Below are 20,101 nucleotides of genomic sequence, written 5' to 3'. Positions count from 1 at the left end.
CTGCTCATGACCTTTTACCGGGCAGCCATCAAGAGCATCCTGACTTATGACATCTGTGTTTAGTACGCTGGCTGCTCAGCTGCTGATAAGAAAGTTCTGCAGAGGGTAGCGAAGTCAGCTCAGAAAGTCATCAGCTGTCCACTGCTCTCCTTGGAAGACATTGCCACCTCCTGCTACATCAGTAGAACCAGAAAAAAAAAATCATTCAGGACATCTCACACCCCGGCCACCAACTGTTTTAACTGCTGCCCTCTGGCAGGCGCTATAGGTCTGCCATGGCACGCACCTTCAGACTGAGAGACAGTTTCTTTCACAAGGCCATCAGCACGCTGAATTTACACAAGCGTTGACCAACCTCAGTCTTTTCTCAACACCACTTACCACTTCCACCACATACATGCAATATAAGCTTCAGTGATTACACCTGTGCAAGACTAATTTCATTTAATGCTGCTAATGCTTCCTCTTCTCACCATGATGCAATATGTATTTATTTATTTTATTTTATGCTATTCTTTTCTTTCTCTTTTCTGTCTCTACCCGGCCAGCCTCCATATGAGCTGGGTTCTGCTCAAGGTTTCTTCATGTTAAAAGGGAGTCTTTCCCGTCACCGTCGCCTTCAGACTGCTCTGGAGGTGTCAGACTGGGTTTCTGATCAGATTTTGTAAAGCATCTTGAGACAACTTGAATATTTATTGATGCTATATAACTAAAATTGAATTGAACTCAATTAAAACGACATTAAAATTACATTTTGTGGGGGAACAGTGGATCTGTGGATAGCACTAATGCCCAGTGAGAAGTCTGGGGTTCGAGTCCAGCTTGGGCCTTTTTGGGTGGTTTTTCTCCAGGTACTCCGGTTTCCTCCCATCCTTCAAAAACATGCTCGTTAGGGGTTAGGGTTAATTGTTGATTCTAAAGTGACCCTAGGTGTGAGTATGAATGTGTGTCTGTCTCTCTGTGTTAGCGCTGTGATAGACTGGTGACCTGTCCAGGGTGGTACCCTAGTGAGGATAAGCGGCATTAGAAGAGATAGGATGAGATGAAATGACATTTTCATCTGACAACATACCATTTTTTATTTTGGCATGGTAGTAAATTCTTTAATCTATGTTTGATGTCCCTTTCTCTAACCACTTAATCGATTTTTTCGTAATCTCATTTTTGTTTTGAGGCAACTCACCTCACCAGTTCATAAAGGTCATGTGATGAAAGTAGCAGAGAGAGCCGGTGATTCAGAAGTGTTTTCATTTTGGATGCTGTGGTGTGTAGTACTATAGAATTGATTTGCATGACATAGACACATTTTTCTATTATATTGACAACCTCCTTTTAGTCAGTGGGGTAAAATAAATAAGAGAAAGAGTTTTGTGTTTAATTCAGCCCAGTAATAATAATGAAACAGTTGGAGAAACACTAATAAAAGGCAACTGTTACATTAGAGGGAATATATTCATTTTAACCACCGTACCTTATGTTTAGGCAGTGTGAAAACTAACCTGACTTTGGTGGCATATAGTTACATTGAGGATATGTATGAATGTTTGGCCTGGATGGTGTTATAACTCTGGATTTGGAAATGTTTAAGTGCTTATTTGGAATTTATTTCTAGCATGAGAGGCTATGGGTGTGGGGTGTAGGGGTCCAAGCAAAGCAGAGAACAGATACTGTTCAGGTTAATGTGCACTATTGAAATAATACTTGTTTTTGATGCAATAAATGGACGTGACATAACTGTTCATGCTCGTGCCAAATCCCCAAAGTTAAATACCTGACACAAAGAAACAAAGAATAACGTGAATACAAATGACTTAAAAGTCAGTTTTTAATCAATCGCTGAGTCCCACTAAGTGACATGAAACATCGCACGCAATATAAATTACAAACAGTAAAGCAAAACATGTGAGGCATGTGTTTATTGGAAATACTTCCCCAACAACTGCTACAATACATGGATATCGACACAAATATAACGGCTGCTGATATGGAGACAGCAGGGTGATCACTGTCTATTAAGTATCGGTGTGTGTTGGCTTAGGGTAAGTATAGTAAAGGGTAAGAACCCTAAACAAGTCTGTTCCTCTGTGAGGTTGAGGAACTGAAAAACATACGGAACAAAAAAATGATCTCGTACAAATAAAGAGCAAGTGAGTCCTTCTTAATAACATTACCGCATCTATGGCCACTGTCCAGTCCACTCATACATCAGGTCAAACCTCCATCCATATTAACAGCACCCAGTGTTTGGCATGTCAGATTATTATGTAAACCTTTCAGAGAAATAAAGATGTCATATAGGGATGTCCCAGTACGATGTGTCAGAAAGACGCAATTTTAGAGTTAAAGGCATTGACAAAGTTAAAGGATTTGGAAGTTTTCCTCCTGTGAAGCAGAACTGATGGTAAATGATCTCTACACACACGTCATCACAATCACACATATGGCTTGTTTGGCCCAGCATTCGGTCTCATAATCCACTCAGAATAATCTCGTGCATTTGTAGCCGAGACGCCGCAAACACAGACGCACATTAGCATTCTCCGCTGCTCATCCGACCTACAGCTCACCTGAGGTTAATAATTGATCTTCAAATAGGTCAGTAGGTCAAACGTGTGACCTGCAGCGGACTAGAGTTTTAAGTTTCCCCCCAGAGCCGACTCTCCCACTCTCTCTCTCTCCTCAGTTTTCCTTCATACTCTCCTCACCCCTGTCCCCACTGCCCTCCACTCAACATCTTTCATGTTTTTCAGGGCCGTGGACGTAGCATTGCGTAATGCGGCCCACCGCAGCAACAGATGAAAAACAGATAATAAACCATTATTAGTTCCTGTCGTTTAGCCCAGCGGATTATGCTTCTTATGCAAACAGATTTTTTTTTTTTTTGGATGAATTTACATAACACAGAAGCACACAGAGAGGGAGATGTCGTTGCGGAGCTGACCCGCCGTCCAGACTAAGTGTTTCAGACTCAGCATTTCTGTGCATCCTTGCTGTGGGCAGCAAGCATTGACCCTGACCTCTGCATCATTAATCCCAGACAGTGCGTGCCACCCGGTTGCTTCATGGAAGAAATATCAGATTATCACACAATGGGATAATCGGCCTGTGGCTCCTTAATACGTCCAAAATCTGTTGCACTCTGATGCCCTTGAAAATAATAGAGGCTAAAACTGAAAGATGATCCAAATAAATGAAATGTATTAAATGTATCATAGTACTTCAGCGGACCCTGCAAGACTTCCTGGTTTTGCAGGTTTTTTCCTGATTTTACATGAATACAACTTAAGACTCAAACATGTGGAATATTTGACTTTTAGCATTTTTTTATGTTTATTTTTTGTTGGAACCAATAAAAAAAGGTGTTTCTTTTGTATATATACCATGTTATTATTACACATAGTGACACTAAGAAACACTAAATGGAAGCAAGAATTAAAAAAGCAAAACCGTAATGACTGTTATATAGGACCTCAGGAAAAAGTTGAATTTACAATAAAATAAACTATAACTATAACAGAACTATACATAAAATTTATGACTAATAACTAACACAAAAACCATTCTGTAAATTTTCTGTTGTCAGATTGTTGTTGTTGGTTTTATTTATCATTGATTCATCATTGATTGATGTGAGATATTTCAGAAGAAACTCAATTTGTTTAGATCTGGAAAAGCACAACAATATTGCAAAAAATAAGACCAGCAATGTTATGAATTTTAAGATCTGGAATGAAATTTATAAAAAAATAATTAAGTCTTTTATCAGCCAAAGGGTAATTCTTCTTGTTCTCTCACCATAAACATGGATTAGCTGTCAAAAAAAGTCAACTAAAGTGAAGGAATTTGTAAAAGTCACCCTGAACTCACATGAATCATGATGGGTAATTTCGCTAGATGATAAATTACTCTCAGTGTAACATATAATTACAACTTTATAAAGGAGGTATTGGTTGCAGGTGCTGTTTTAATCCTGTAACTAAGCTATTTATTTACATTGGTTTTCAGTTCGGCAAAGTAAACAAGGGGACCTGTAAATGAGCTGCTGTACCCTCTGCCCTGTTAACTGATAATAGCATGCTCCTGCGTTTCCTCTTTCTGCTGCCAGCTCATGTAGCAGTATAATTTACAGCGGAGATGTCTGCACTCAGCTGGAAACCACGGCGTCATCCCTTGATCCCGCTGCCATGGCCGGTGACTCCTCCCCGCGAGAGTATGAACCTGGATGCAGCCACACCTCCCCTCATACAACCTGCCAGCATCCAGGCAGCCTGGGCAGACGCGGTGGACACAAGGAGACACTGGGAGTTCTGAAGACGGACGAGCTGATTCTAAGAAGGAGATTAAGAAGCAACGGGCCTTTTGCACTAGTGGGGTCCGTCTGTCTGGTTTAGATTGTGGATGAGGTGTTTGGAAATCAGAAGAAGGTAAGAACAGATATATTGGAACTTTTCTTTGTAACTTTGTCTTTGAGATGAGGATATTTAGGAGATAATTACACAGTAAAACTCTTCATCACTGTTGTAAAAAAGCTTCTCATGGTATTGACTTCTGTCAAAATACTACTCTACCAGCTTCTTCACCTTCAGGAAATGTTATCAGTGTCAGAAAACACAGGACATAGTGTCCACTCCTTTAGAGTGAACACAGAGTACTGTTTTAATTCCAACTTTCTGACTCTGGCACACAACACCCCCAGCCCTGTGAAACATCTCGGACTTTGTTAAGAAATTCCAAACATTTTCCTAATTACGCATCGCCCTCTGTGCATCCTCCAGCAGATATGAGTTTCGGAGCAGCGTGCATTTTCCTGCGAGGAGGGAAAAACATTGTAAGTACATGCAGCCGTCATTTGCATCCCCTGTTTTTGTCTAGTTCAAGCGAATGCTTGCGAACCGCCGTGAAACTGTTGACTGGATTAAAATCAAAAAAACAAAACAAAAAAAAGCAGACTGACAAGGAATTTGTGCCTAGATTTTGCCATCGCATGGCAGCGATGACATTTAAATCCATGCCATCAGAAAAGCTCTTAGTTTAATCTCTTTGCTACAGCGTTTCATTTGGTGGCACTGTTCAACATTGGGCTGAGAAAATGACTTTCTTTCTACACGTTTAATGACAGTTGTACTGAATAGTGGCTGGTTGACTGGTTGACTCTAAACAAGTTTCCTCTGTCTTTGTGCAGACAAGAGAACTGGCTGATGAGGAGATCGATGGTAAGCTAAATTCTCACTATCAAATGCGTCTTTTCTCCCTCTTGCAGATTGAAATGCCCTTCAGGAGTTTAATTTCTTCTCCTCCTTCTTTCTATGCAACCCCGCAGAGCTGCGTGACGCGTTCAATGAGTTTGACAAAGACAAGGACGGGCTGATCAGCTGCAAGGATCTGGGGAACCTGATGAGGACGATGGGTTACATGCCCACTGAGATGGAGCTCATCGAGTTGAGCCAAAACATCAATATGAATCGTGAGTCACAGCCTTTTTCTTTTTTTGTGTGTGTGTGTTACAGCAAATTCATTGCAGAATTGCATGACTAATGGAGAGTGACGGATTCTTCTTCTTCTGTAGTTGGGGGCAGAGTCGACTTTGAGGATTTCGTTGAACTGATGACCCCGAAGCTTCTGGCCGAGACAGCTGGGATGATTGGCATGAAGGAGCTCAAAGACGCCTTCAAAGAGGTGAGAGTGACGCCCCGTCCTCAAACTACAGCTGAAGCTTCTCGTTGCCGTCAGATTTGACCTCTCGTGTTCCCCCTCTGACCAGTTCGACGTGGACGGAGACGGAGAGATCACAACGGAGGAGCTGCGATCAGCCATGACCAAGCTGATGGGAGAGCACATGAGCCGGAGGGAGATCGACGCCATCGTTAAAGAAGTGGATGACAACGGGGACGGCACAGTAGACTTCGAAGGTACGCGCCCACATTTCAGCCACAGTGACGGAAGCTTCAGTAATGAGAGTGGACAGGTTTAATGTTAAGGCACAGTCTCACCCCACAGTAAACCAACTCTTCTCCTTTGCAGAATTTGTCAGAATGATGTCCCATCAATGACAACCGAGGACGAGGCCGGTCGAGAACCTTTATTTGCACCCTGACGAACATGCATCGACATCAGTTCTGTCTCTTTCTCTCTCTCATTCTCTCGAGCTCTGTCACCGATCAGCCCAACACATCATGTCAAATTCTAATGCCAAGAATAAAAGTTTAACAATATATCACGCCGTTCTCAAAGAGAAACCTGTAACTATGCAAAGATTGACAATCATGTGATGACACTGACTGGGGAAAAAAAAATAAAGTCCAGTAACAAGTGCAACTAATGTATATTCTTGTGTTTGATGATGTGTGTTGTAAATACAGGAAGTCACTTTGGATTGGTTTGTTGAATTGGATTTTCTTTTTGTTGGAGATGTACAGTATATATTTGTAATGGAACCTGTTTGTTCTTTATGGATCACTTTGAAAGGATTATCACTGAAGCAATGTAAGGATACGAAGTTATACCATTTACAGCTAGGCGACACCTCTATATTCGTAGTAATGTTCTTGTAATGAATAAATATATCTTGGAAACTGTCTACCCTTGGCATAATAACAAAATAAACCATATAAATGTGTGGAAATGTCTCAAGAGTGTTGATTTACGAGGCTAAAAGAACCGAAAAGAACTTGACGATGGCTTTTAGTTCGAATAAATTTCACTTCATGTTGACAGGCCTGTTGCTTACAAAACAAAACAAAGTGAAACGCGAATTGGACAGACGCGACTTCTTGCGTAACAGCACGCAAACTGCTGCTTGTATAATGAATGGGCGCAATTATCTGTGGATTTCAAGGGCCAAAGAAGGGATTTGTAAGCCCAAAAATATCAGTGATGCGGGTTCAGAGGTTGAGGATTGAGCGACTTCACTGCCCTCGCTTTGGAGAGACATCAGGATAAAGAGATTTTGTGACCCAAAAAAAAAAAAAAAATGGACAGGATTGAAAAGGCTGCAGCTGCTTCAAATTGTGACATCGTTGCCCAACCATAATGGATTTGTTCATATTAAAATGCAAAAAAATTATGTCCCAGAATGTAATAATTCTTGAAAAGTGCAATGCTTTAACTTCCCGGAGGAAAGAGAGTATTTTTATGACATGAAACATAAGAGAAAGTGTTTTTATGTACTCAAAATAAGTTAAAACTTTAAATTAGTATTGCTAGGTATTTTATTGACTCTTTCGCAAATTTTACCAATCAACAGCAGAAACACAAAAGTTCATAGGTTTCACTCCCAATCCCGAACTGACACGTTTTTTTTTTCTTCATTACTTCACATATTGTATCAAAGCCAGCACAGCTGAGATTAAATACCTTGGGTGAATTTAAGGATCTGGACGGGTACACACTGCACCCTCACACTCGGGCCAAACCGACAGATGTTATTGCATGACAAACTGGACGGATCTTCAAACGGCCGGACAGATGGAGCGCGAGGACTTATAGTACCAATTAACAAAAGTGAATCTGCACTCTATATCTGAACACAGACCTAAATAACTACACACACACACACACACACACACACATCTGTGATTGGCTCTCCACAGAACGCACACAACGGGCGATAACCAATATGCTTAATGGATAAGTAAGTGTTAATTGCTCTTGTGCGCGGATGAGGAGATGGAAGAAAGTAATTGAAGGAGGGTTTCTGGCTTTTTTTTTAGCACACTAATTCAAACGTTGGTGTTTAAAGATGGGGGTTCATTTAACCAGAGGGGTGTAGCTCAAAGACGGAATGACGAGGCCAAAGGAAGAATCTGCTGATGTAATGCTCGCCGCCCAGCCTTTGGCTTGATCCTTTCGTGATCCCTCTAACATCCAGCATCAACCTTTATTGCATTAATCCACACTAATCTGTCTCTTGGTTGCTCCCTCACTCAATTCCGAGGTATGGCCACTCTGCCTGGCAGCCTGCTGTCGTGCGAGCAACGAGCGCTGCGGTTTTAACCCTTTGCACTTTGCAATCATCCCCCGGCATTGACAACCCTGCTTTATTCACTCTGCTTTTCTCCCCTCCGGGTGGATTTCATTTGTTTATTGCCAAACTGTTGATAACCTTTCTGAGAACAGCTGCATGGCCCCTGGGTATCTTAGCATGGGCCACCTGCCCTGTGTCAATTATTAGAGTTCACCAAAGTCATCTAGTCTTCGTTTGTTTTATAAGATTACACATAAACAGTGTTACACAATCTCTGCAGCTATAGGCTATATTAGTTAGCATATGTTCAGAAAAACAAACTGACAGAGACTTGTGTAATGAAATTCTTAAGTGGCTCTGAAGCTGATCTGACAGATCCAATCTTTTTTTTCTACATCATGAAGACTAAAATATTTATTATATATAGGCTTCTTGAATTTGATTGAGTTCAATTAAAAGCAGTTCTATTTTGTTCAGTAACAATCAAAATAGTTTCAAGTCACTTTGCAGAACCCATAGCATTAAAAACAAAAAAACAAAAAACAGAGCATATATTGCACATTAATAAGTTGGCATATCACTTGGCTAGAGGACCACGAGCAGAGAATTATACGAGTCGTGAGTAGATGTGATGACTCACTCGGTCCTCAAGATCTGCCAGTAAAAAGAGAGTAGTCAGTAATATATAAACTGGAATAAGGTTTCACAGCATGCTAAGAATACCAATGCGACCATGTGTGGCCCTCCGCATGAGAATTCGGACAAAGAGATTCACAAAAATATCGAGTATGGTGGTTCATGGATACCGGTTTCTATGGTAACTCAAGATCACCATCATAGAAACTCTCTATTCTGTAGTCTGGCTTTTCTTTTACGTATTTAAATATAATTATTTGGTATTGACCATTTCAGTAATATTTGGCAAGGTACACATGCCATCACTGGATTGTGCTGCTGTAATTGTGTAATTCTTTTCAACTTTATTTGTAAATTTCCTTATCCTTAGTTGTAAGTTGTTGTAAGATGTTGTAAAATATGACTTATGAACTGTGACCACTTTCTGTCATACAGTATTTATCCTCCAACCCGTGCGCTCTAATATTTTCCAGTGATAATCTCAACTGTCAATCTTTTTATTTTTATTTTTTTTGTTTTGATTATGTATATATATATATATATATATATATATGATTACTTTTAAGTTTAACCTAAAATATCCCAGACCAGCTGTAATAGGCTCAATATAAGAAGTCTCAAGAAGCACTGTTGTAAAACTGAAAGTCCATCTCATGATGTGTTTCTTCTCTTCCTTTAAGGACGGAAGCCGGAATAGGACCTCGCAGGTCCATATATGGTTCTACTTGTCTGTCACTCTCCGACAAAAATGTGTTCAGCAGCAAAGCTTTAGTGGTCTTCTTCTGCTACAGGCAAGCGAAGGTGCGCTAAATTTACTCGTGCGCACATTTATACCACGAGTTTGTATTTTTAAATATAACTGTGACGGTGTGGTGTGTAGCTAAAGTTAGCTAGTTAGCTAGCTCTGCCGTTAGCCGCATGTGTATTTGTAATGTACACGTATGGAACTTAAGAAATCTTCACTGCACATTATTATTATTATCTATAACTGTGGAGAAATCCTAGAAGGTGCAGGTGTACACGTGTTGCTAACAATTAAGGGGATCCAGTCCTTTTTGCTGGTTTATTTGTTTATATTGTTTTCTGGACAGTTTCGTGGACTGACTGACTTGTTTATGGTTTCCGCTGCATCCTGTCTGACTGCAGTCTGCATCACACAGGAATAAAATAAGTGTGATAATCTATCACATATAATCATTGTTATCTAGTTAATGTTGACATTTTACAATGTGCAAAAAAAAGTAGGTGCAGTGAAATTAAAAGATGGAGATAAAACCATCAAATTGTCCAGAAAAGAACAAACAAATTAGCCCACATCAAATTCTCCTTTCGTAGAAGCTGGAATATTTGGTGTCTTATAAACTGTTATGTTTTGTTTTTGTATTTTTGGCCAGGTCTCCACTGATGTTGGCTGGATGTAGAAATCTCTCCTGGACATTTTTAAGACGTTGGACCAGGAAGTGCTCTGCTGTTTCATCTGTTTTAACTTCTCACCATCACAACTTTGTGACGATCAGGCCGACCTCGGCTCCTCTGCATCCATCAGTTTATTTATCTCGCCGCCCCTTTCATTCCCACCACACTGGCCCGATGGAGTTAAAGGAAGTTCTGCAGGTGCTGGATCATCTCGCTCCTTTGTCACTTGCCGAGTCATGGGATAACGTTGGCTTGCTGGTCGAGCCAAGCAAACCTCGGCCTGTCAAGACCATCCTGCTGACCAACGACCTCAGAGATGCTGTCATGGAGGAGGCGCTGGCTCTGAGCTGCGACCTCATTGTTTCATATCATCCGCCGTTGTTTCGGCCAATTAAGCGCCTGGTCCAGAAAGACTGGAAGCAGAGACTGGCTGTCCAGGCTGTGGAGGCCGGTATAGCCGTCTTCTCCCCTCACACCTCGTGGGACAGCGTTAAAGGAGGAGTCAACGACTGGCTGGTCGGGGGAGTGGGTAAGATGGCTTCCTGAATGGAAAATGTGTCACACCTACATACAGTACATGCATATTGATGAAGGTACATGATCCACTGAGTTTTTTTTTTTTCTTTTCCATCTCTGGTGTCTCTCAGGGTGTGGGCAGGTCTCCGTGCTGAGTCAGGCCCTCGGTTGCGCCCCCCAAAGTCACAAACTTGAATTCATGGTCAGGAGCGCAGAGGAACTGAACACTGTTATGGAGGCATTGAAGGCCTGTGATGATGCAACAACACTACAACATTCAGTCAGCAGGTTGTGTGCACGGATTCAATAATATATTTCACTTTGGTGCTTTTTGTCTGCTGAAATTTACGTTACTGCAGAGAATGTCGGTAAAAGTCGTCAAAACGACCGGCTGACACTGTAAAATAATAAGGAAAGCGCCTCTCTTTGTCCATCTTCCGCACCCCCCACAACGCTTAGTGCTTAGTGTGATGTGTGCTGCAGTAGAGGGGCCCTGTGAAGACTTCAAAGAACACGAACAAATTTCCTCCGGTGTTCGTGACACGCTTCGTTGTGGTGTGCATTTATTTCTGCCTCAGCTGAGCCGACAGACACGTAAAGCTTTCGTAATTCAACACACTCGGGGGACAAAGTTGTGAAAAGTGTGTCAGGATTTAAGTGTCAAGTATTACAATAGAGGTAACAACTTTGACAGCAAAGTTCACACACTTTGATGTGTTAATTATTACAAGCCATTGAGACTTGGGACTGTGTCAGTAGTAGTGTTATCTGTAGCCTCAGTTAATGGGATGAAACATGCGTAACCGCTAGTACGGTGGTTTGGTCCTTTTCACTGGTGATTAATAGGTAATTTCTCCTCATAATATACCCAGCTCCAGTGGTTTCCATGTCGCCGTGACCTGCAGTGAGTCAGCGCTGACCCCAAGTGTCCAGACCCTGTTACGACACAGCACTCCCAGCCAGTCTCTGAGCATCCTGAAGTTAGAGAAGGTACGGCGTGAGCACATCATATGCTTACAAGATCAAGTCATCAATATGAATATGATGTTTTTGTTGACAATGGTGAATAGTTGTACTATAATATACTGATTTCCTGTATTATACATCATACTAATGTTCCTTTTGTTGCTCCCTGCAGCCCCCTCTCCCGGGCCATGGCCAAGGCCGGATAAGTGTTTTGGCCCAGCCAGTAACTGTGGCAGAAGCCATCGAGAAAATGAAGTCCCACTTGGGTTTGAGTCACCTCCGTTTGGCTCTGGGATGGGGACAGACACTGGGTGAGGGAGAGTTCGCTGATACTCTAAATTACCAACCTTCTTAACATCATAGGCTGTCCATTTAGAAAGAGATTCACTCCACCGATGGCTTCGTAGCCAGGAGTTGGTCACTGGTAGACATTCAAGGCTGCAAGTCTGCCAGCTGCATGATGGTTTTGGTGGTAAGAACCAAGGCTGTGGACGGTGCTTCCCTGCAGTTAACATTTATTTAACTCCTGTTGTTTCCATTGGTCGTTACTTTGCGACACAAACAACTGATAAGTTCAACTCGGCACCTGCCCACTTTGCCAAAGGCTTATTTTTTTCTATCATCATGAATTTCTTTACCATTCTGTGATCTCTTGTCAGTACATCTTTGGTATTGCATATTGCCTTTGCATGCTTGGAAGTTTTCATGCCAAATACACACTTGACCTGTTTTCTGTTTTCACTCATTAATAAAAATACATAAAAGAAGAAGTAAATTGGTGGTGAAATTAGCTGCTGTAGAGATTTGATGTAAATAAAACATGTACACAAAGCTTAAAGTAGGCACGGTCTAAACTACATTGTTGTCAGCATTGTGGCAAAAATAACCTTTTGAAAAAATCTGCTGAAACATGATAATAAACTTAAAGTCATCCACTCAAAATGCGTTCTACTTTTGGAGGTTTTATCTTTACTGTAAGTAATTTTCTGAATTTTAAACTAGAAGGTTTTCATATTCTACTAGTGGAAGTTTGTCTGAGTTTACCTATAATCTGGGATCTTTAAAAAACTCTCAGTTTTCTGTCTGAAGGTTGAAATAAATAAGTGCAGATACAGGAGAATAGCTCACACATTCTGAAAAACCTAAACATGCACTATGCCGGACAGGCATGTGAAATCAGTTTTCATGTTTGTCCTGAGGTGTATCATAAAGTCATTATTCTGATATTTTCCAGAGTCGTCTGTAAGCACCGTGGCTGTTTGTGCCGGCTCTGGGGCCTCGGTGCTGAACGGAGTTAAGGCGGACCTCTACATCACAGGTGAACTAAAAACCTCACATGACACGACTGTATACACTTAATATTATGACTTTTTTTTTTTTTTTTTTTTTTTTTTACTATCACTGATATAACATCTTGCTGTTATGTCTGCATAATTCCCTCCATTTTTCAGGTGAGATGTCCCACCATGAAGTTTTGGATGCTGCGGCGAAGGGAACCAGCGTCATCCTCAGTGACCACAGCAACAGTGAGCGAGGTTTCCTGGCGGTGTTCAGGGAGAGGCTCGCCGTGCGTCTTCCTGGCAGCGTAACAGTGATGGTGTCCAAGGCCGACAGAGACCCCCTGGAGGTCGTCTGACCAGCCTCTGATTTGCACTCTTACGATTCGATATAATTAACGAATCCAGATGGAACGTGTGAGGCAGGTTTTTTATGTAAAGCCATCTACTGATTGTAAAGCTGTGCCTCTATGTATAATTAAAACCGGTACATGTTGTACTTCTTATCATTATTTCTGGCAAAGTCCTAATAAAAATGGGCTCTTGTTGATCATAATGGACTATAGGCGTGTTGGTTAAGCTGCCTCAGATTATTATTGCATCGGGAAGCAAAGATGAAGCACGAAAGCTGTGATCTGCAGTAAATGTATGCGCCAACAGAGATTGACCTGACCTGACTTTGAGCATCAACATTTTTTTTCGCTAAAAGAAATTGTTTTTAGGTTGTGCAGAGGGAACAGAAAGAGTAATCCCCATCAGATTAAAGGGCTTGCTGTTGGGCTATAAACATGCAGCAGGAAATCTCCTGTCCTCTGAGACTTAAAAAGCAAATCATTCCAAAACAAAGTCCTTTATAATTTACCAGGTACCCCATACCTTCTCAAGAGGATGACCTTTAGACCTTGATGAGAAAACATAGGCGGACATCAAACGGTGTAGCACATCCATGTCAAAGAGCGGGCCTATAGTAATACTTAATGCACTGTAAACAGCTCACACCACCTGCCCCTCTTCTAGTAGCAGTTAAAGAAAAACAGAACCTCTAACAATCCTCATAATGAGCTTTTACAGAGTCTTGTGGCTGCGGCGCCTGCGAGACACCTGTCGGTTCGTAAAAACATTAAGGGACGTCACCCACACCTCGCCGCCCCCATCAAGGTAATGGCACAGCGTGACGTTCGCACCTCCACTTCCCCTCGGCCCTCGGCCGGCTTTTATCCCCGGCAACACAAATGGAGAAGGAAAACAGCAACTACAACAACGCGTGCACGCTCAACTCCTGTAAACTGACTCCAGCTGTTACTTTTATGCTGGCGGCGGGGATGTCTGCAAGCAGGTAGGTTTGGGCCCCGTCGTGTTTGAGAGTTTTCTTTCTCCCACTGAGCCCCAGACAGACAGGAAACCATGCACACACACAAATGATGCACTAGGAGTTTATTGAAAAAGAAGGGAAACACTGAGGGTTGCACACAAAGCAAAAATTAAATTTCCAAGTGACTAGAGGAGAATCGGTGTGTGGTTGTATATTCTCTTAAGCCCCTTAAAATTTTTCACTAATATGACATTCATTATCTCATACTCTGCAAATAGCATTTGATGCACCATATTAATTCAAAGACAATATGCAACCGTGCAAGTAGAAGCAAATGAATTTTCATTCATCTACATGCTACATTCCAGTTGGAAATAATGTTAAATTTACTCCACCATATGAACATGGGACATCTGATAAAGTGTCACTGTGGTACAAGTGCATTTGCTTGTCTCCTCACCAAACCTCCATCACAAAAGACAATCCAAATTCATTATGAACTGTTTTATCTATTTGTTTTTGATAAGCTCGTACCCGAATTCAAACCCTCATAGAAACGTCTGGACTCTTCGAGCAGCGACCAAATTGCAGCCGGTGGCCAAACTGCCCCCCCCCCCTCCTCCTCCTCCTCCTTCTCCTCCATCGTCCACATGCATGGAGGGCCTGACTCCCTGCTGAGAAAGCCAAACAGGGAGACTGCAGAGAGGAAGAAACTTGTCATCCAGTCATCAAAAAGCCACAGGGAACCTGCCAGTAAACTACACAGCATCTACACTTGTGTGAGAGTCACTGCATCTCCTAAAATTATTAAAGTAGTCCCAATAAAAGAAGAACACTGGTAAGTTTAAATATACAGTAAGGATGTTTAACTAATTCATAGAGCCTGTTTTTGCCTGACATATAGAGGTGGATGAAGTATTCAATTTTTTTTTTAAATTAAATAATTATGTGGAAAAAGTACAGAAGGATAAGCAAAAAATGTAGTTCTGCACTTAACTGTTGACACATATAAGCACCTATAAAGCTTAATATCAGCCTCAGAAATATAAAGAAAGGTGATAAAAGAAGGCATTAAAAGAATGCACACATAAGTCAAAGTAATTAAGTTACTTATTCTGTTGCTAGTGATGTAAAATAACTGAAATCACATTGATGTTCCTCATAGACACTAAAATAAGACCTGCTTTTTTCCTATCACCCCCAGTAAGACCAGAGTTGTTTGTGTTTGTCGATCGGGGACAGAAGGGAAGCTGAGGGGATAGGGTGGAGAGACAGGGGGACAAATAAAGAACTATGTGAAAATGGGGCCATTTGGCTGCACGTGTGAAGTCCCACACACCTATTTAACCGAGCAGGTCTGCAGCACTCTGGACTCTTACAGCAGAAGACAGCGCAAGGAGAGGTACTGTCCGGAGAAACAAGAGAAAAGTTTAAGAAGAAGGCCCCACCTGAGTTCAGGAGCATCTGAGCAGAGACGGGACCAGAAGGAGCTGGAGAGTGAAATGTTACATTGCCGCAGCAGGTGAAGAGGACGAGTGAAAGGACAATCACAGACAAGGAGAATGCTGAGTGTGGACATGTATCCCGGTTTGACTCTGGGGCCTCAAAGGATTGGAGACTGCTTTTACAGAGGTGAGAGGGACTTCAAGATTTGGATTTATAATGCTTCTGAAAACCCTGCATGTTCATCCAATAACACAAAGATCTAATAATCACCACTTAGATTAACCACAGGCAGGTACGAGTCATTTATTGCAGCTCTCAGACCAGCAATGCTTCCATGTATGCTTAGTTTGGCTTATTATTACCTATTATTAACAAGTATGTGACTGATATGTGTGTCCATATTTACCTTGGATTTGTTCATTCCCACAGAGCGGGAAGGTCCTCAACACCTCCCGTTGTTCCCTACTGCCTGTGACGCTGTAGCTAAAGCTTTGGCCCCAAGGCTGCTGGGGCCTCCTCCTGTGGTACCCGCTGAGTCTGGCTCCAAACTTCAAAAAGATGACGTGAGGATGGAGCTGGAGAATGCGTCTTTATGGAAACAGTTCAGCTCAGTGGGCACGGAGATGATCATCACAAAGAAGGGCAGGTAAAAAGAACCTGTGGAGACTTTAGATCTTATGCAGTCCTGAATTCAACGCTGCAACACTGTTTCCTTCATCTTCATCTTTATTTGTTCTACAAACGTCAAACATGACTAACTTTCCATTGTCCTCCCTTCCCTAGGCGGATGTTTCCTGGTTTGAGGTTGAAGCTTTCAGGCCTGAACCCATCTCTCCGTTACATCGTCCTCCTGGACATCGTTCCGGTGGACAACTCCCGCTATCGCTTCCAAGGAGGCGGCTGGCAGGCTGTCGGCGGGGCCGAGGCCAGGCTACCAGACCGGGTGTTCATCCACCCAGACTCACCTGCCACAGGAGCCCACTGGCAGAGCCGCACCATCTCCTTTCACTACGCCAAGCTCACCAACAACACGCTGGACTCCCAGGGACATGTAAGCACTGCAGGCCGGATACCTCGGCGGGGATGCGGTGTACAACCGTTGCGGCTAGTCTTTGGTTTTAGTGTGCACTTTGATTCAATATTTTTCTTTTCTTTTCAGATCATCCTGCACTCTCTGCATAAATACCAGCCCAGAGTTCATGTAATTGAGGCCAGGGATGTGTTAAGGTGGGGCGGAGGACAGCACTCCTTCGTTTTCCCTGAGACCCAGTTCATCACGGTTACGGCCTACCAGAACAACAAGGTACATTTTACATTAGGCAGTAGCAGAAATAAATTACTGTGAAGGACAAGATGCAGCAACAGAAAGATGGTAAACGAATTTAAAACGATGTTTTTGTTTCAGATTACAGAACTGAAGATCAACTCCAACCCCTTCGCTAAAGGCTTCCGAGAAGACGGCATGAACAGCAAAAAGTAAGCCCCAACAAACTGATGTACACATTGAACACCGGTGGCCACATACTGTAGAGGTTCTAAGCTGTTATTTTTTCCTCTCCAGACAAAGAGATGCCAGACAGAAACGCAAAATAGGCGTCATCACAGAACCTCTGGATATTGGTAAGTGGCATTAACTGAATCTTGGCCACATTATATCTGTTTATTTGCTCTTATCCTAAAACGCCTCCACTGCCCTGTCTCCATCAGTGAACTGTGATCCGTGCGACTCCACTGAGCTCCTGCCTCAGCCCACGGCCGACAGCGCAGACCTGCAGGCCCTGGCTCTGGCCCCTCTGCCTGCACTGCCAGATCTGTCCCGTGGGTTCAGGCCAGAGGAGACCTCCTATCGGGACACGCTGGTTCCGGAGCAGTCGCTGGATCTCGGCCAGGCGTTTATGGCATCCCAGATATCGGATATCGGCATCACGATGTCCAGCGTGATGCAAGACGCAGCAGGGAGTGAAGTGGCAAACAGCATGATTGAAAGGTAGGAACGGAATCGTGTGTGCGCATGTGATTAAGTAAATGTTTCTCTGAATGTATTGAAATCTTATACTTCTTTTCTTCTCCACAGATCTGACACTCTGGCTGAACAAGCGTACACCTCCAGCTTCCCGCCTGCCCAACCCAACCCGTCCTCTTTTCCCTCGGCTCCTCTCCCTCAGTCATCCTCTCTCTCTCCGGATGCGCCCGACTCTCAGCCCTCCATGCCTCCCATCGACTATCCCGCCCTCCTCTCCACATCACCCACTCTCTCCACCACCTCCACCACCACCCCCTCACTACAGCAGACTACCTTCACCTTCCCCACTCCACCTCCATCCAACTCCTCCTCTCCGCAGTCGCTCATTTCGTCGTCCTCCTCCCCCTCCTCTGACGCCTATCACGCCATCCAAGGGACAATCAGCCCCCACGCTCCGGCCGATGCCTCCTTCCGGGCCCCATCTTCCACGTGTCAGTCGGATCTGCAGGGCCAAATGTCCACTCATTCTCTTCTCACTCAACCAGGCCAGCAGCTGCAGGGTGAACCTGTTACCAGCGGAAATAATTCACCCAGCGATCAAGGCTCTGCAGCGTTCATCTACCCAAACATCCTGCCAACAAATCCTGATCCTGCTCAGTCTCTCCCCACTCAAAACCAACCTGCTCCCACTCCCACTCTGCCGTGCTCCCTGTCTGCTCACGGTGCCTCCTCATCTTTTGCTTTCCACGCTGTGCCTCCACACATGCAGAATCTTTCCTTTCCGAACGTGTCCCCGAACCCAGCGCACCCTGCCCTGCACCTCCAAAACCTGAGCCACCACCAAGCTCAGGCTCCCTCCCTCGCTGCTGCCTTCCCCACCCCCTCATTCGCGTCACCCTCCTTCCCTCACCCCTCTTTCCAGCCCTCCTCTTGCCTCGCGGTCCCCTCTTCCTTCCAGCAGTCTGTCGCCTCCGCTGCCTCCCTGCCGCCAGCTCACCCTCAAAACATGCACAACAGCGCCTCCTCCTCCTCCAGCCCTTCGTACCCACAGGTCGATATCGGCCCCATCCCTCAGTTCAATCCGGCCCCCCCCTACCGCCCGGACGTGGTGCGGCACCACCCGTCCCTCCTCCCTCAGCTGGATCCACCTCTGCCCTCCTCCAACCCTGCTCCCCCAGGCCTCTACCCCGCCTTCCCTTCCTACCCTATCCGGCTGTGTCAAGACCCTCACTCGTCCCTCTCCATCCCGTTCAGGCATCTTTACAGACAACACCAGCATGGCCACCCCCACCCTCACCCCCACCCCCAGGGGTCTTACCTGGACATGAGCACGAGAGCAGTTTTTTAAAATACGCAGCATATTGACAGAATGTCTTGGTTTGATAGCGCTTTTATGAGGAATTAGAAATGTGTAGGCTTAGTCCATGTAGCAGTGTAGTGTTCTATGTGCGTGTGTTTTCTGATGATGAACATATATCGATGAGACTGATATTAATATGTATATACTTGTTGAAGATTTTGAAATATTCATTCCAGTGTGAAAAATAAAATGAGTTTCCTATTTCAGACCTTTGTGATTTTATTCTAACAATTGATATACACAAATCAGGCATAACATTCGGACCACCTTCCTAATATTGTGTAGTTGTCCTTGTGTCCTAATACATTTTTGCATTTCTAAACTACCTAACATTTCTAGTTTTTCCATCAAGGCAGCCATGTGCTGCCTCAGTCTGCACAAGCGACCACAAATTGAAGTGTTCCCACGCTTTCAAAGATGTAACACACACACAGTGATCAGATCTCAAATACATCCTCAGTGCATCTCGTGTGTGCTCACGCCTGTGCCTAAAGCCGGCCTCTTGTGATCAGATTGCTTGTGTTAAAACCAGGTCAGTAGAGAGCCTCAGATACATGAGGCACAGTAGTCACCATGGAGTTGATAACCATAAAATAACATGCTATCTTTTGACTCGCATTTAACTTAAAGAGTGGCTGATGAACGCTAACAGAGGAGGAACGGGGAAATGGAGAAATTCATCCTGCCTTATCCACCCCGAACCAAGTCTGGCTTTCCCTCCTGACGAGTTAGTGGCAGGTGCAGAGGGCTCAGGTACACCACTCCTTCACAAGCATGACAACAGCACAATATAACTCCTAAATGAACCCGTTGACACTCCAGAAGTGTTAAACCGTGGTGTCTAGAAGCTGAGAAGCAGCTCTAGCCCCGTCACGGTTCAGCATCAATCATTGTGTGAACAGCTGTTAGCGTTGTCACGTCTGGTTGGTCAGTGTAGCGCCGGCAGAGCCAGGACATGAGTGTTTTTAGAGGACTTTCAGTCAATTAGGACGGAGATACACAACAAGAATGTCCTACCTGTATCCTCAGCTTGGTTATTGTAGGGTGTTGGTTAATGTGGTGTACGAAAACAATCAAAACTGAAACATGTTTGACTCATTTTGATAGGACCAGAGGATCAAACGGTCACAGCTTACACATAAAAACATGCTTCAGTATTTCTAGCAAAAAACAGATGTATAAAGAAGAATTTCACACATGATATTATGCACAGGTGAGCGTTATCTACGTACTCAGTGGGTCACAT

The 20,101-nt window shown here is 43.6% G+C and overlaps 3 protein-coding genes across 5 annotated transcripts; all 3 read left to right on the top strand.

Annotated features, from left to right (window-relative positions):
* Positions 1–4,251: 4,251 nt before the first annotated feature.
* Positions 4,252–6,616, top strand: cabp5a (calcium binding protein 5a). Of its 2 annotated transcripts, none has more exons than XM_047609177.1 (7): positions 4,252–4,424; positions 4,779–4,828; positions 5,183–5,213; positions 5,321–5,464; positions 5,567–5,676; positions 5,762–5,909; positions 6,022–6,616. In XM_047609177.1, the coding sequence occupies exons 2-7, from the start codon at positions 4,781–4,783 to the stop codon at positions 6,048–6,050; spliced, it is 510 nt and encodes a 169-aa protein (XP_047465133.1). In that variant the 5' UTR covers positions 4,252–4,424; positions 4,779–4,780; the 3' UTR covers positions 6,051–6,616. The 2 variants fall into 2 exon arrangements, with proteins under 2 accessions (XP_047465133.1, XP_047465132.1); XM_047609176.1 differs by having other exon boundaries at positions 4,253–4,424; positions 4,776–4,828.
* Positions 6,617–9,268: 2,652 nt separating this feature from the next.
* Positions 9,269–13,330, top strand: nif3l1 (NIF3 NGG1 interacting factor 3-like 1 (S. cerevisiae)). 2 transcript variants are annotated; one of them, XM_047608178.1, is made up of 7 exons: positions 9,269–9,400; positions 9,994–10,544; positions 10,663–10,819; positions 11,404–11,521; positions 11,670–11,808; positions 12,732–12,815; positions 12,949–13,330. In XM_047608178.1, the coding sequence occupies exons 2-7, from the start codon at positions 10,004–10,006 to the stop codon at positions 13,131–13,133; spliced, it is 1,224 nt and encodes a 407-aa protein (XP_047464134.1). In that variant the 5' UTR covers positions 9,269–9,400; positions 9,994–10,003; the 3' UTR covers positions 13,134–13,330. The 2 variants fall into 2 exon arrangements, with proteins under 2 accessions (XP_047464134.1, XP_047464135.1); XM_047608179.1 differs by having other exon boundaries at positions 9,293–9,390.
* Positions 13,331–14,970: 1,640 nt separating this feature from the next.
* Positions 14,971–18,971, top strand: tbx6 (T-box transcription factor 6). The gene is made up of 7 exons (XM_047609468.1): positions 14,971–15,718; positions 15,962–16,178; positions 16,316–16,835; positions 16,938–17,008; positions 17,094–17,152; positions 17,240–17,519; positions 17,607–18,971. The coding sequence occupies exons 1-7, from the start codon at positions 15,649–15,651 to the stop codon at positions 18,841–18,843; spliced, it is 2,454 nt and encodes an 817-aa protein (XP_047465424.1). The 5' UTR covers positions 14,971–15,648; the 3' UTR covers positions 18,844–18,971.
* Positions 18,972–20,101: the final 1,130 nt, after the last annotated feature.

The sequence above is a fragment of the Mugil cephalus genome, chromosome 16 (assembly GCF_022458985.1).
Source record: "Mugil cephalus isolate CIBA_MC_2020 chromosome 16, CIBA_Mcephalus_1.1, whole genome shotgun sequence".
Lineage (NCBI taxonomy): Eukaryota > Metazoa > Chordata > Actinopteri > Mugiliformes > Mugilidae > Mugil > Mugil cephalus.
The sequence above is the reverse complement of the archived record's forward strand: the minus strand, read 5'-3'. Positions and strand labels throughout refer to the sequence as shown.